Raw genomic sequence first — 14,912 nt, forward strand, 5'->3', positions numbered from 1 at the left:
GGATATTGATGCACCAACCCTCCCCGGAACAGCCGTGGGGAGTATAAGTGAATCAAATGGTCAAGAGGGAAGGTAACTCCGCCTCGATCGACCAAGTGTTGAATGCAATGAACCAGTCGCCATGCTTGTTGGACTAATTGACCGAAGCAAACCTTGTAACGGAAATAAAAAACTTTAATAACCCCGTGACCGGGGAGGTTGAAACCAATGGTGAACGGGTAAGTGTATGTCATCGAGAAACCCTCGACGTGGTGAGTGACTTGGGCGTCGGCTCCTGCTGCCACAACTTTAACTTCAAGCCACCAGTTGCAATCTTCTGGCACTTGGGGTGGAGATTTTTGGTGAACAGAGATGTCTTATCATCGATAGAGCCCTGTCGAGGGTCAGAACGGTAGTCTTTGTGGCACTGAAAGTTGGAAGGCAAGATTTCAGCGGCAAGCGAGCTATAGTCCACCTCCTGTGTCACATATATGGAAGGGGCTTTTCGCGACCCGCGAGAATGGGTGTTAAAGGACGTATCGATTGACATGTTTTGTAGAAGAGATAGTGGAAAAAGGATTAGAAGCAGATGAGGGAGATGGAGTCGACAAGGTCATATAATAGCAACGATGATAAATGGGGGAATATGTAATGTATGAAGAAGAGAGGGTGAATGACGAATTGAATCCCATGAGTACCGCAGTTTAAATATGGAGGTGGTAATCATTAACCTCGATCAACAAAGAGTCAGGCCTGACTCGAAATGTCAAATGCTGCAATTGAAAAGACGCCGCCGAATAAGCAGAGGGACACATTGATGCAACCCTGACAACGCGCCTTTTCATAGGAGTAGGGGTGTCGTTTCGTTTATTTCCCGTGTAGGATTTGAGCCTCATCCACTTCTCGAGCTTATGGAATAAAGACCCCGAAAAGTGGGGGACTATTTATATGGGGTAAAATGTGCCTCCGTGGATAAATGGCTAAACGGAAGCGAGAGAGTCTGGGAGCTTCTCAGTGTCCTCCACTCCCACCAACCCACATCACATCTATCAACCTCGATCAGTGTTCTGCTACACGAACAAGAATTGGTGCCACAATCCCGTCCCATCATCCGTACTTCAGGGTTGAAATTCCAATTTTGTCTTGTCTAAACATAGCTTAGGAGGGAAGGAAGAGGAATCTCATCTCGCTTGTAACCGTAATCATTTTTTTCTCAACTCTTGGCTCTAGAACACAATATTGCTTTAAATATTATACGGTTCTTTTGCTTCAATTTTCATTATTGTAATTTCATTAAGTTTGAGGGTTTTCAAATCTCACTATCTATTGGAGTTTCAAGGTTCATATACAACCCACTTGGCTTTAAATCCTATAAAACTAAAAATTCAACTGGTATTCCCTGAAACCTGTTTTTGCCGGAAAGCAATTTGCATGCCCAATATTCTGTTTTTCCAAACTACGTACCTTATGGCACATAACAAATACTAACGTACTTGTCCGGAGATTCAATGTGTGGATGAGACCCACACCATTAGAGTATTTTGTAATAACTAAGATTGCATATCCTTTTTATTGTGTCTGCGTATCCAAGCAACGAAATAAGACAATAGAACCTTTCTAGGTCATTACTACGTTGGATTTACTTCTTTAAGTACCTTTCTAGGTCATTACTACGTTGGATTTACTTCTTTAACTCATTATGGAACTCTCTCTGTCTCAATTTATGTGACACGGTTTGGATTTCGAGAGCCAACTAGTTTAATTTTGACTGTGAATTTGGGCATGAAATCTTTAAATATTTTAAAACAAAATTTACATATTTGAAACTACATAAAAAGTAACATAAGATAAAATAATTGATAATTCTAAATATTTAAAAGATATACAAAAAATATACAAAAAAATTACAATCAAAGAAAGACTTGTTTGAATATCGAAATCCGAGAGATGCCACATAAATTGGATGGAGGGAGCAGCTTCCATTCCCATACTTGTGTGTTGTGTCCTTGAACATGTTAACACTTGTTGGGCTATGCACAAAAGTGATTCATAGTATAGTAAAATATTTTTTAATACTATTAAATGCTATATTTATTCATAGTAATTGGTACTGTATCTCAAGGATTTTCAGTTTGAAACTTTGTTATTCAACAATGACATGTCAAGATGAATAGATTGATTAAATTTATAGACAACAATGCAAGTATATTTAGTTATTCACAGCAGAAGCTCTATATAAAGGCTAGAAGGTCTCTCACTAAATATACAAATCTTCTCGTGTTAAAAAATCTCACTCACTGCTAAGAAATGGGTCTTAAAGGCAAGTTGGTCTCTCAAATAGAGATGAAGTGTGCTGGGCATTTGCTTCATGAGCACTTCAAATCAAATCCACACAAAACATCAACCATGTCTCCTAATAAGGTAACAAATTTTGCGTTACATGAAGGTCAGTTGGGTCATACTGGCTCAGTTGTTAGTTGGAAATTTATTCTTGGTAAGCCTCTACGCCCTTTTCATATTTCAATTAGGTTTGGTAGAAGTGACCGATTAATTAGCTTTCTCTCTCCTTTTTGTTTTGTGTTTGTGTAATGTATCCAAGATCTTCTCGTGTAAATAACACCTAAAAGAAAAAAGAAGTAAAGCAAGGGTATTGTGAAAAGTTGGCTTTTCATTCCATATATAACGGGTTGGGAGTACAAAAGTCACAACACCTAATTTTCAAAAGATTTTAGATTTGGAAATTATATCCCACTGGTTGTTCTAAAACATTAACATAAGCGTTGTTGAGGATCTTGTATATTCTAAAAATAATTGTTTTTCACTACATATGTACGTATATAATGTGTGTGTGTGTGTATCATGTGTGAGCTTAATTCTGTATTCTTTTTCTTATTTTGTGTCCTTAATATGTTGGATTTGACAACAGGAGGAAAAGAGAGGCATGCCAAGCAAGTCCTTCACATAGATGACTCAAAAAAGTCAATCACCTTCAATTTTGTTGAAGGATATATGAATGAATTATACAAGTCCATGACAGTTACATTGACTGCAGACGGAAACTGGATGACTTGGACTATTGTGTATGAGAAATTGAATGAAAACATTCCAGAGCCCATTGATCTTCTGGAACTTACTATTGGTCTCCTCAAAGATCTTGAGCCTCACCATGTTGGTAAATAGATCTTTGTCACCATTCCCAACAATGTGATGAAGTATTATGGCTATCCTAAATGCTATGAATAAACAAAACTGTTTGGTGTAATATATATTTCACGAGTTGTGTATGTAAGTTTGTTCAATGGTAATAATATATAAATATATGATGTATTATCCGAAGGGCTCTTTTCAATTTAAATGGAAATGATATATTGCATTAAACTGTAAGTCATTTACTCTTTTCAAATTTCTTTGTTCTTTAATTATCTGATTTTGACGTTCTCATTTGACGCATCCGGCTCCTCTCATCAATTACACACATTCTCTATTACCTCAAGTACACATTTGGATTGATACAAAAAAGTATACTTTAGGATGAATGACAATTGTTTTATGTAATATCTAAATGTCTAGATTAACGTAATTTAGCACAGTTAAATGGTTAGTTGTGGAAAGTAAACTCTAATTTAGATATGCAAAATCAATCTCTCTGCAAAATTTTGATACACATTAATATCATTAAATTTATTTTTGTATATTTTACATCCAAATATATGTAACCTTCCCTTCCACCCCTCCCCCCAAAATCGAAGCCCCTTCACATACCATAAATTCATTATCTTAATTAAGAGTAAATTAAATAAATTGTTTTCACGGAAGATAATTTGTTTCAGTACTCTTACTTCATAGTCACTTCGAGCTGTAAGATCTATAGGGAATTTTTTTTAGTAGTTCATATGTTTATTTTATATTGTTTTATACCAGTTGTATATGGTAAAAACCGGATCAACTCGTGTCCGATGGGAACCGGAGTAAAATATAGAGCCGAGGGGTGACGAAGGGTGACAAACACATTCAACTCTGCTTCAACGCCGAGGGTATTTTTACCGGGCACGGAGAATCCGAGCCTAAAGAGCACACTCAATGTAGGTTCGGATAATCAGTTATGGAGCAGGCCTCGTGTCATCTAACCGTTCCGCCACTTGCGCTGACGACAGTACGGGTGTCAGACCGTACGGACGCAGCCTTATCCATTTTAGGGTTTTTCTAGAAAGGCTTTTTCTACATTGTACTAGGGCCCATTTACTGTTACCTATAAATACAAGGCTATCCCTTCCTTTTTTAAGTTAGCTTCTCACTATTCAATGTATTGTAATCAACAAAGTGGCATAAGTATTTTCTCAAGTATTTTGGCTCGGTTAAAAGAAGCTTCTTCCAGACCGGACCAATTCGCAGCATTTGTCAACTCTTCCTCTCTAGTTTCCATTGCTATTATTTGCTAATACATATCATTACTTATTCTTTACTACCCTATATTATAATTAAATCTATCCACATATCCTATCCACCACTTACAAATTTAATTGTTATCCACTATTTGGGGGTAAACAGTTTGGCGCCTACCGTGAGGCATAGGATAATAGTGGTGGTTTAATTTTCTACTTCCTTTTTCACTTGTTGTTTGAAAGTTTGCAGATTTGCTAAAAATACGTTCGAAATGGAAAACAGCGGTTATTCCGGGCATGTGAACAACAATGAGATAGTTGCTGAAAACGAAAACAACAACGGATTACGAAACCTACCAGCTGATCCAACCGACCCAAATCTTTGTCAACTCAAGAGAAGGCCTTAACCGGCAGAATACCGTCATCCAGGAGAATGCCGCTCTTCCGACCACAGATCCTTTGAATATCCATAACTCAATTACTTTGCATTGGGCGCAAGCCCAGAAAACACCGGATATACCGGATGAGATTAACTTATGTTTAATATTTGAAATGTTGCAGGAACAAGGGATTGCTATAGCCGAACAAGGGGTTGCTATAGCTCAACTCTAGAACAAAGACAACAAAGCAGTGTCAGCAAAGCCCAAAGGAGCTACCGAACCAGGGCGAGACGAAGCACGGACAGTCGAGAGCAACAGATCCGGAGCTGGTTCATCAACTAAGGTTTTGAAGATGGTCGAAACTTTTGCAAAGCGGGTCGATTCTACGGAGAAAAGGGCGGAAACATACAAATCTCGGGTGGATCAGATCCCGGGAGCACCCCCCATCTTGAAGGGACCGGATTCGAAGAGATACATTTAAAGGCTTTTCCCTCCAAGTGCAGCCCTAAATTTGATCCCAAAGAGGTTCAAGATGTCGGATATTCCAAAGTATGATGGGACGACAGACCCACAGGAGCACGTGACTTCGTACACTTCTGCCATAAAAGGCAACGATGTCGAAGAGTATGAAATAGAGTCGGTATTGCTGAAAAAGTTTGGTGAAACATTGCCCAAAGGGGCATTGAGTTGGTACGACCATCTGCCCGAGCATTCCATTACTTATTTCGAGATGCTCGCAGATGCATTTATTAAAGCCCATCTTTGGGGCCAAGAAGGTACAGGCTAAAACGGCAGATATTTTTAGAATCACCCAAAGAGATAATGAGCTGCTACGTGAATTCGTGAATCGGTTCCAAAGGGAATGGATGGAACTTTTCCCGATCCCGGAAGAATGGGCGGCACAAGCTTTTACTAAGGGGCTCAATCCCCGAAGCTCGACTGCCTCGTTTAAATGAAAGGAGAACTTGTTGGAGTACGAGGCAGTAACTTGGACAGATGTCCATAACAGGTACGAGTCCAAGATTCGGGTAGAGGATGATCAACTTGAACTCCCCCCGGGTCCAATAAATGGAAGAAGAGAAATTATAAATCGGAGACAAGGCCATCGAGGGAAAGGTATCGACCATATTCTCAACCGAAAAAATCCAGCTTTAGGTCAGATAAAGGAAGAAGCGGCCCTAGCCATTTCTCAAGTAGAGGTGATAAGCGAGCTGATCGTAGATCAAATAGCCGAGGGTTGCTACTTAGAGGCGATGCCGGTAGTTCAGCCAGCAATGGAGACATACCGAGGTTATCAGAGTACAACTTCAACATGAACACATCAGACCTTATCTCGACTATCAAGTGTATCACAGATTCCAGGTGGCCAAGACCGTTGAGATCGGATCCAACTCAAAGGGATCCGAGCGTGTTGTGTGAGTATCATGAGACTCATGGCCATAGAACTGAGGATTGTCGCCAATTAAGTGAAGAAGTGGCTCGGTTGTTAAAAAATGGCCACCTTCGAGAATTCCTGAGTGAGCGAGCTAAAAGCCACTATAAAGGAAGGAAAAATCACAAACAGGCATGGAGCCGCAACAAGTGATCAACATGATAATCGGAGGAACGGATACTCTATGAGGATCGATTATGAAAAAAACAAAGGTTTTGACTGTACGAGAAAAGAGGACCAGGTATTACATGCCCGAGGCGTCTATTTCCTTGAACGATGAGGATGCATAAGGCATCATTCAACCGCACAATGATGCATTGGTAATCTCTATTCTTATTTTTAATTCTCAAGTTAAGCGTATTTTGCTTGACCCAGGTAGTTCAGCCAACATTATTCGATGGAGAGTGGTAGAACAACTGGAGTTCATTTCGGTAGCTCGGGTGCTCAGCGGATTCAATATGGCAAGCGAAACTATAAAGGGCAACATTGACGGGACTATTCAGCAGACCGTGTACTATATCATCGAGGGGGAGATGAAGTATAATGCTTTACTCAGCAGATCGTGGATTCATAGCATGAGGGCGGTACCATCGATATTACATCAGATGTTGAAGTTTTCAACTCCAGAGGAGATAAAACTGTCCGTGATGAACAACCCGCAGCAAGGGAGATGTTCGTGGTCGAAGAAGCCCCCCTCGTCCTAAAGAAACTGGTTGAAAAGGTTAATGAACCAAACAAAGGCAAGGACACCAAATAGCAATTAAAGAATACAGGCTCGAATGAAGAGCAGAAGGAGATAAGCCGAATTTTGATGAAGATGATTTCGGTGTGCCCAGATCGTGCATATTACCAGATGATTCAGATGCGACCAAATCAACCATGGAGGAGTTGGAGCAGATCATCTTGTTCATGCACTTATCGGGATAGAAAGGTATACCTAGGCACGGGGTTAACCTCGGAGCTCAGGAACAAGTTAATTAAATTTCTTTAAGCTAACGCCGATTGTTTTGCATGGTCCCATATAAACATAACAGGTGTGCCACTGAAGGTGACGACGTATAAGCTCAGCCTCGATAAAAGATTCACTACGGTCACACAGAAAAAAGAAGACCGATAGCCGAATCAAAACATGCCTTCGTCAAAGATGAGGTAATAAAGCTTTTAAAAATAGGCTCTATCCGGGAGGTTAAATACCCAGACTGGTTGGCTAATGTCGTCGTTGTGCTAAAGAAAGGTAACAAATTTAGAATGTACGTTGACTATAAAGATCTAAACAAAGCATGTCCGAAGGATTCATTCCATATGCCTCACATTGATTGAATGATTGATGCGACGGCCGGGCATGAGATGTTAAGTTTTCTCGATGCCTACTCCGGGTACAACCAGATTCGGATGCACCCGGAGGATCAAGAGAAAACTTCTTGTATAACGCGATATGGGACTTATTGCTACAATGTCATGCCATTCGGATTAAAAAATGCCGGAGCAACTTATCAATGCCTACTTCACCATATGTTCGAGGAACAGATAGGCAAAACAATGGAGATTTGCATTGATGATATGTTAGTCAAGTCCCTGGAAATAGAGGACCATCAAGTCCCTGGAAATAGAGGACCATTTGAAACATTTACAGGATACCTTCGATGTACTTCGCAAATACAACATGAAGCTGAACTCGGAGAAGTGTGCCTTCGAGGTCCGATCCGGCAAATTTTTGGGCTTTAGGGTATCAAACCGAGGAATTGAAATTAACCCGGACAAAATCAAGGACATTAAGGACATCGAGGTTGGGAACAATGTAAAGGCAGTGCAAAGGCTAACCGGAAAGATAGCAGCTGTTATATCCCGTATTTCGTACGTCGGGATAATCCGAGCTAACTATGATGTGCTAAGGACAAGAGGATTCCGGGATACGAAGTAGAGATTTTTTTTAACCACAATTTATTTCAAGGCATGAATTGCTTATGATTTTATTAGCATGAGATATTATGGAGTTTGGGATTAAAATTGGATTGTGGGAAGTTAGATACCTTATGAAAAATTTGGGGACCAAAAGTGGATTTTTGGAGGTTGTTATTTCATGAAAAACATGGCCATGTGGCCGGCCACATAAGGTGTGGGCCATGGCCACATGGATGAATAATATAAGTGTATTAGGAAGACAAATTATTTCATGTTTCATCATTTTACCTCTAGAAATTTCAAGAAAGAATTGGAGGAGAAAGACTAGGCCATATTCGGCCAAGCTCCAAGGAAACAAGATCAAGATTTGGTCCTTCAAAAAATTATTTCTTCAAGCAAACTTGCTAATTGAAGGGTGCTTATTAATGTGGAGTCATTGTTTCGGGCGATAGCTTACTCGTTTTCTCTATCCACCACCTTAGGCAAGTTGAGGAGTTGAAGAAGGAAGGTGAGTTTTAGTCTTGTTTTATGTGTTATGAATGGTTTATATGTGTTGTAGCATGCTAAAATGAATGAAATTGTAGAGATATTGCATGTTGGAGAGAAACCGTGTGGGTGTGTGGTTGGCCGTGCATGTGTGTGTGTGATGTTAAGGTGATGAATTAAGTGAATTTAGCATGTTTGCGTGTTGTTGTAATGTGTAGAAAGTGAATGAAAAACATGGAATGGTGTATGTAGAGGAATGGCCGAAAATGGGCTATTTTGTGGTTGGAGAATGGAGTAATGTTACTTAGTGTTTTAGTTGTGTTGTTGTAAATTCTATGTTGATAATGAGATTTTAATAAATCAAATTGAAGTTGTGATGGTTGTGGGCTGATTTGGAAGCCAATGTAACTCTTGTGCAAATATTATGTTTAGGATGATTACATTGTTAATGCATAGATTGTTGATGTAGTTTATGAGTTTTGGAGGAAGAAAATATGTTGGTGTTGTTTTTGGGTTTGGGGAGCATTTCGGGTAAGTTGGCACATTGGTTGGATTGTTTGAAATATTGTATGAATGATTTCGGATTAGTAAGTGAACGTGTGAATATTGATGTTAGTTTGATTTTATGCGGTTGAATTGAATATAAGTGAATATCGTCGCATTATGTGAAAGAAGGTTGTTGATGTTAGAATGCGTTTTGAATCAATGGTTGATGTTGTTAGAATGTTTTGTTGGTATTGTTGTTGATGAAATTGGCCGAGTTTAATTCTCGGGGTGGTGCATTTATAGGGGAAGTCGCCGAAATTTCTGTAGAATTTGGTGTGCGCTTGGAATCGGGTTTATAATGCCTTTAGCTAATGTTTGACATCTAATGACGTATTGTAGATCATGGAAGGTTCACGACGTAAATTTGGATTAGCTTGGAAAGCAGGCGAGGTATGCAAGGCTTACTCTTTTTCTTCATTGGCATGTCTTAGATACGATTAAGTCATGATAAGTTACGAATCTCGAGGCGATTCCATTCCTGTGATCCGAGCAAGCATATGAGTTTTATTCACTTCTTAATGTTCGCAAGTCAAATTAGTTAAATTATGGCTCTTATGTTTTGAAAGATTGAATTTCAAAAGTCTTAAAAAGAATGTTGCTACAAAAAGGATCCCGATCTTCAAACGCCCGTAACTTTTCCATACGAGCTCGGAACGCCCCAAAACATAAGAGGTGAGTTCATAAGACATAACTTTCCCCTAACTCTCGTAGTCGGGCTCGGATGGGGGTCGGCACCCGTCCGTGGGGCCCGCGGCTCTTCTATGCTATTCTTAATGACATTCGGGAAAAATTTAATACTATTTCACTTTGACTTCCGCATATGAATTTCCTACTTATTTGATGAGTTATGATTATGATTTTATGCATATGGTTCCTACGGTTCCGTGATATGTTTAAGATATTTGATATGTCCCCGAATGTCATCCGAAAGATCTTTGACACAACTAAGTCCCGACTTTTAAACGATAATTTGTTTTGATGTTTCCATTGTATTTTTGGAAAAGGTTTTTTTTTTTTTTTTAAATTGCATACAGTTTCTCACGACTCTGCTCGTGCACATTATTATTACTTCCCTCGCCGAGTCCCGGGGCCGGTTATCATCGTGCGTATTATGACATATTTTCGGAGTATGATGTGTTCGGTTCGCCGAGCCCCTTTGGCCGGGAATCGTGGATAATGGTGTTATGATGTGTCCGGTACGCCGCGCCCATATTGGCCGGGTACCGTGGTATATATGATGTGCTGTGTGACGGGGATACAGAGATATAAAATCTTCCGGAGTATGATGTGTTGTGGCGCCAACGACGGGCGGGCGACCACAGTTCTAAGAGCCTTATGCATGATTTATGTTTTATGAGTAAGCATTTTTAATATTTCGAATATTGCACTTACTTCTGTACTTCTGTACTTCTGATTTTGATTATGACCCTGTTTACTATATTTTATTTCATGCCTTGTATACTCGGTACATTTTCCGTACTGACCCCCTTTCTTCGGGGGCTGCGTTTCATGCCGCGCAGGTGCAGGTACACGCTTCAGAGATCCGTCAGCCTAGGATATCTGTTCTGCTGCTTAAAGTGCTCCTTTGATCCGGAGCCTACACTCTTGGTACTGACATCTCTGTTATATGTATATATGTTTGTTCACGGGTACGGCGGGGCCCTGTCCCGTCATATGATTCTGCTATGACTCTTGGGGTACGTAGACATATACGTGTGGGTTATGGGTAGTTACTGTTCCTTGTGTCTGTGCGGTCTGTGCTACGGACGTCCCCCGTAGGATGATAGCCTTTTTGACTTGTGTCCGCTGGATGTTGTGACCGCGGAATGTATATGTATATATATGTATATGTATTTATGACAGCCACGGGGCGACGTGCCGCTATTCTGTAAGTATAAGATCTGATTATGACAGTTATAGTCTGATGTTTGAACTCTGTATATGTATAATCTGTCTGTACGTTGATTATGGTTAGCAGGTACGTCTGGGTGCCCAGCTCGGGCACCAGTCACGGCCTACGGGGTTGGGTCGTGACAAAAGTGGTATCAGAGCGGTTCGTCCTCGGAATGTCTACAGACCGTGTCCGGCAGAGTCCTGTTTATGGTGTGAAGCCGGCCACACTTATAAACAGGAGGCTGCGGGGCATTTAGGAATCAGTGACCTTTCTTGTCTTAGATCGTGCGATAGAGCATTTGTTTATTTAGGATGATTCCTCCCTAACGAGTTGTTGTGATTTCGGCCGATGCCTCGAGAAAAGCGACGGTGCCCGAGAAGGGCAAGTCTACGGTTACCGGGGAGACTAGCCAGGCCCGGGGAGTTATCAGGGCTCGCGCACAGCCTGTGCCTGAGGTTACGCCGCCATTACCAGCGGGGATTGGAGCAGCAGCGGCTGCAGGTCAGGGGGCGACTTCACCGCCAGCTCCCGAGGACCGCGTACCTGAGCCTCCAGCCCCACAGTTAGGGGCGGAGGATAGGGCCATGCGGGATGCGGTCCAGTTGCTGACCAGGATTGTGGCGGGGCAGGCTCGCGGGCACGGATTAGGGGATGACCATGTGGACAGACGTGATAGTTCGAGGGCCCGCGATTTCCTGACCTGTAACCCGCCAGAGTTTTTCGGGTCAAAGCCCGATGAGGATCCCCAAGAGTTTATTAGACAGATGCGGCGTACGTTGTAGTTGGTTAAGGCTTCCGAGACCGAGTCTGTCGAGTTCGCGTCGTATCGGTTGTATGATATAGCCGCTAATTGGTACGAGTCTTGGGAGTTGTCCAGGGGCAAGGATGCCCCTCCGGCGGTATGGGACGAGTTTGTGGAGGCCTTTCTTGGCCATTTCCTACCCCCAGAGACGAGACGAGCCAGGGTTCACAGATTTCTATGTCTGAGGCAGGACGGCAGGAGCGTCCGAGAGTATAGCCTCGAGTTTGATTCCCTGGCTAGATACGGGCCCCATATTGTGGCTGACATGGCTGACCGGGTGCATCAGTATGTGATGGGGCTGGATGATTACCTGATCGATAGCTGTATTGCGATGGCTTCCCAACACGGCATGGATATTGCCCGAGTACAGGCGTATGCCCAGGGCATGGAGGAGCGACACAGAGGGCGCCAGCCCGACAGGGGTTACGACGGGAGCCAGCCCAAGAGGGCTAGATCAGCCGGGTACTCTAGAGATTCTCGAGGCGGGCAGCCTCAGCAGCACATGGGGTATTCTTCGTTACCAGCGCAGAGTGCACCCCCACGATTCCCGGGTAGGAGATTTGACGTTGCAGGGTACTCAGGAGCGAGTCAGAGCTCCAGGGTTTCGGGATCCCAGATGGACAGAGATTCTGGCCAGTTGAGGCCATTTATACCTCGGTGTTCACACTGTAGGAGACGTCACCCCGGAGAGTGCCATCGGGCAATGGGCGCTTGTTTTACTTGTGGCCGTCAGGGCCACCTTATGAGAGATTGTCCGTATGGGGGTGACTCAGGTCGTGCAGCCCAGCCTACCGGGTCAATTACCGGTCCGTCTTCTTCGGTAGCTATGCGCCCTACGGGGCAAGGTATACCGGCATCAACGGGCCGTGGCAGAGGTCGCGGCGGAGCCTCCAGTATTAGCGGTCCATCGAACCGCCTATATGCGCTGGCCAGTAGACAGGATCAGGAGGCATTACCAGATGCGGTTGTAGGTACATTAATCCTTACTAGAATTTATACTCTTATATGTGCGTATCTGTTGTATAATTGTTGTTTAATAGCGGTAAGCGAAAATTCAAAGTTGATAACCAAGTATGTATAAGCGACGGTGATTAAGACGTGTTCATGGTCATTACGGATCTGGGAGTCTAGAATGGAAAGTAATAGTACCCATAGGTGATAAGTAAACATGTAGAATCGAGCGAGGGGTAAAATAGTAATTGTGCTATGAAAGCGTTCGGAGACCTGTTAAGATGTTACTTTACTCCCAAATTACGTGACGAAGGTTATGGGTGAGATGGACGCGATTATATCCGCGTTAGAGCATCGTATTTCGTCGAAGTTCCGAGGTTAAGCGCGCTGGAGTGAGGGAAATGTTAGGATGGGTGACCCCCTTGGAAGTTTCTGGAAGTCTTACAACTTCAGCCATAAGGAGCAAATGGGAAGCTAGGGTAGTCAAAAAGGACTTAGAATATACTGAGTAGACGGGAATCTTAGGAGGCCGCGTAGGCCGAAGGGGGCTAGATCGGGTAAAGAAAAAGAGAGTGCATCACGGCGTTAGAATTAGGGTCAGTTTGAGTAGTGTTTGGAAGATTTTTGTGAATGAGATGCTGGTAATTATAGATGCGTATAGGTGGGTGTGTGATACCCCGTGCGTGGCTATGTTAGTGAGTGTACGTATTCTGGCAACCAAGGTGACGGTATACGGAAGGCAATAATCGGACGGGATAACAAGGTTCAAGCGAAAAGAAAAATGAGTGGCATGAATGCCATAAGGTAATTCGATATTGTTTTACTATAAAGTAAGCTTGGAAGGTACTGATATGATGATGTTGGGAAGAGAGAGGGAGTGAGCAGACAATTGGCGAGGGGATCGGAACGGTGAAATAAGAGTGCAGTCTGACCGAGAGAGAAAAATGCAGATGTAAGGCGAACATAATCAGGCAGTAAAACAAGTACACCCCTAAAGGGTGGAAGCGGATACAAGAAATGCAAGTTTAAGATAGAGGCAATCAACACCGCGAAATATTTGATAGGGATACTCGAGCTACAGGCGGGATTCCTTGCCGAGACCAGTTAACAAAAATCCAAGGAGCCAACAAAAAGGGATAGGAGCTAGAACGGCAATTGGGATGGTGCCGGGAATTTATTGTGGAAGGTCTTAAATGATATGACCTTGGGAGTTGAACGCTTACAGGAGAGAATGAATACGACAAAACAAAGCGACAAGCAACTTACGGAGGCATTGTGAAAGATAACGCCACTATGCGGGACTAGAGGTTAAGAGAGAGACAATGGAATTGGTTGCCGATGGTCGCAAACCCTATAATAAGATGTCACGACCCAACCCCGTAGGCCGCGACTAGTACCGGCGGGCACCCGAACACACATATACATCAGAATCACAACACTGGTCTATGCATACACAAATATCAAATGTAACGTCACACTATCGCGAACACAAATACAAACATATCAGAAACCGGTAAGGCTGTGTTTCAAATTTATTTTATTTCCAGAAAAATTTTGGCAGAGTTTCCTTTGTTTTTCTGACTATCCAAAAATAACCCTGCACGCAGAAAATACCAACAAAGGCCACACAGGGCCAACAGATATATATACGGGCCGACAAGGCCGCTATAGCGGGTGAAAGCGCGACACACGTATCATACAAGTCTAACCAAACCGGTGGGCACAACCTACACACGTTTGTCCACGGACCTCTAAACGAGAATGACAGAATCATATGACGGGACGGGGCCCCGCCGTACCCACTGAATAGACAAATATGTACAACGAAGGTATATACCAAAATACGAGGCTCGGAAATAAAGGAGCACTTCAACGACGCAGAGAGGGTGGCCTAAGGCGGCGGATCACCAAGTGGTGCATACGCACTGCGGGCATGAAACGCGGCCCCGAGAAGAAAGGGGTCGGTACGGAGAATGTGCGGGTATGCAAAGCGGGAAGTACAAAAGCGAAGTCATAGAAATAAAGCATACGAACGTACGCATAATAATCCAAATGCCGGAGTATCTATATCGGGATACAAATCACACGTAAAGCGTATAGAAGACCGAACATAACCATCGGAATGCCCAAAATGCTTAGTTTTATTTTGAAAAATATT

At 42.7% G+C, this 14,912-nt stretch overlaps 1 protein-coding gene across 1 annotated transcript; it reads left to right on the forward strand.

The window, feature by feature from the left end:
• The first annotated feature begins 2,234 nt into the window (after positions 1 to 2,234).
• On the forward strand, positions 2,235 to 3,228 carry LOC132044985 (kirola-like). The gene is made up of 2 exons (XM_059435518.1): positions 2,235 to 2,473; positions 2,906 to 3,228. The coding sequence occupies exons 1-2, from the start codon at positions 2,287 to 2,289 to the stop codon at positions 3,157 to 3,159; spliced, it is 441 nt and encodes a 146-aa protein (XP_059291501.1). The 5' UTR covers positions 2,235 to 2,286; the 3' UTR covers positions 3,160 to 3,228.
• Positions 3,229 to 14,912: the final 11,684 nt, after the last annotated feature.

Source organism: Lycium ferocissimum, unplaced genomic scaffold (genome assembly GCF_029784015.1).
Source record: "Lycium ferocissimum isolate CSIRO_LF1 unplaced genomic scaffold, AGI_CSIRO_Lferr_CH_V1 ctg5732, whole genome shotgun sequence".
Taxonomy (NCBI): Eukaryota; Viridiplantae; Streptophyta; class Magnoliopsida; order Solanales; family Solanaceae; genus Lycium; species Lycium ferocissimum.

What these genes read in the sequence shown, in the direction of transcription:
- LOC132044985 (XM_059435518.1), top strand. Translation starts at nt 2,287, where the DNA reads ATGGGTCTTAAAGGCAAGTTGGTCTCTCAAATAGAGATGAAGTGTGCT. An exon ending in TAGTTGGAAATTTATTCTTG is followed by an intron (nt 2,474 to 2,905) that starts GTAAGCCTCTAC and finishes ATTTGACAACAG; the next exon opens with GAGGAAAAGAGAGGCATGCC.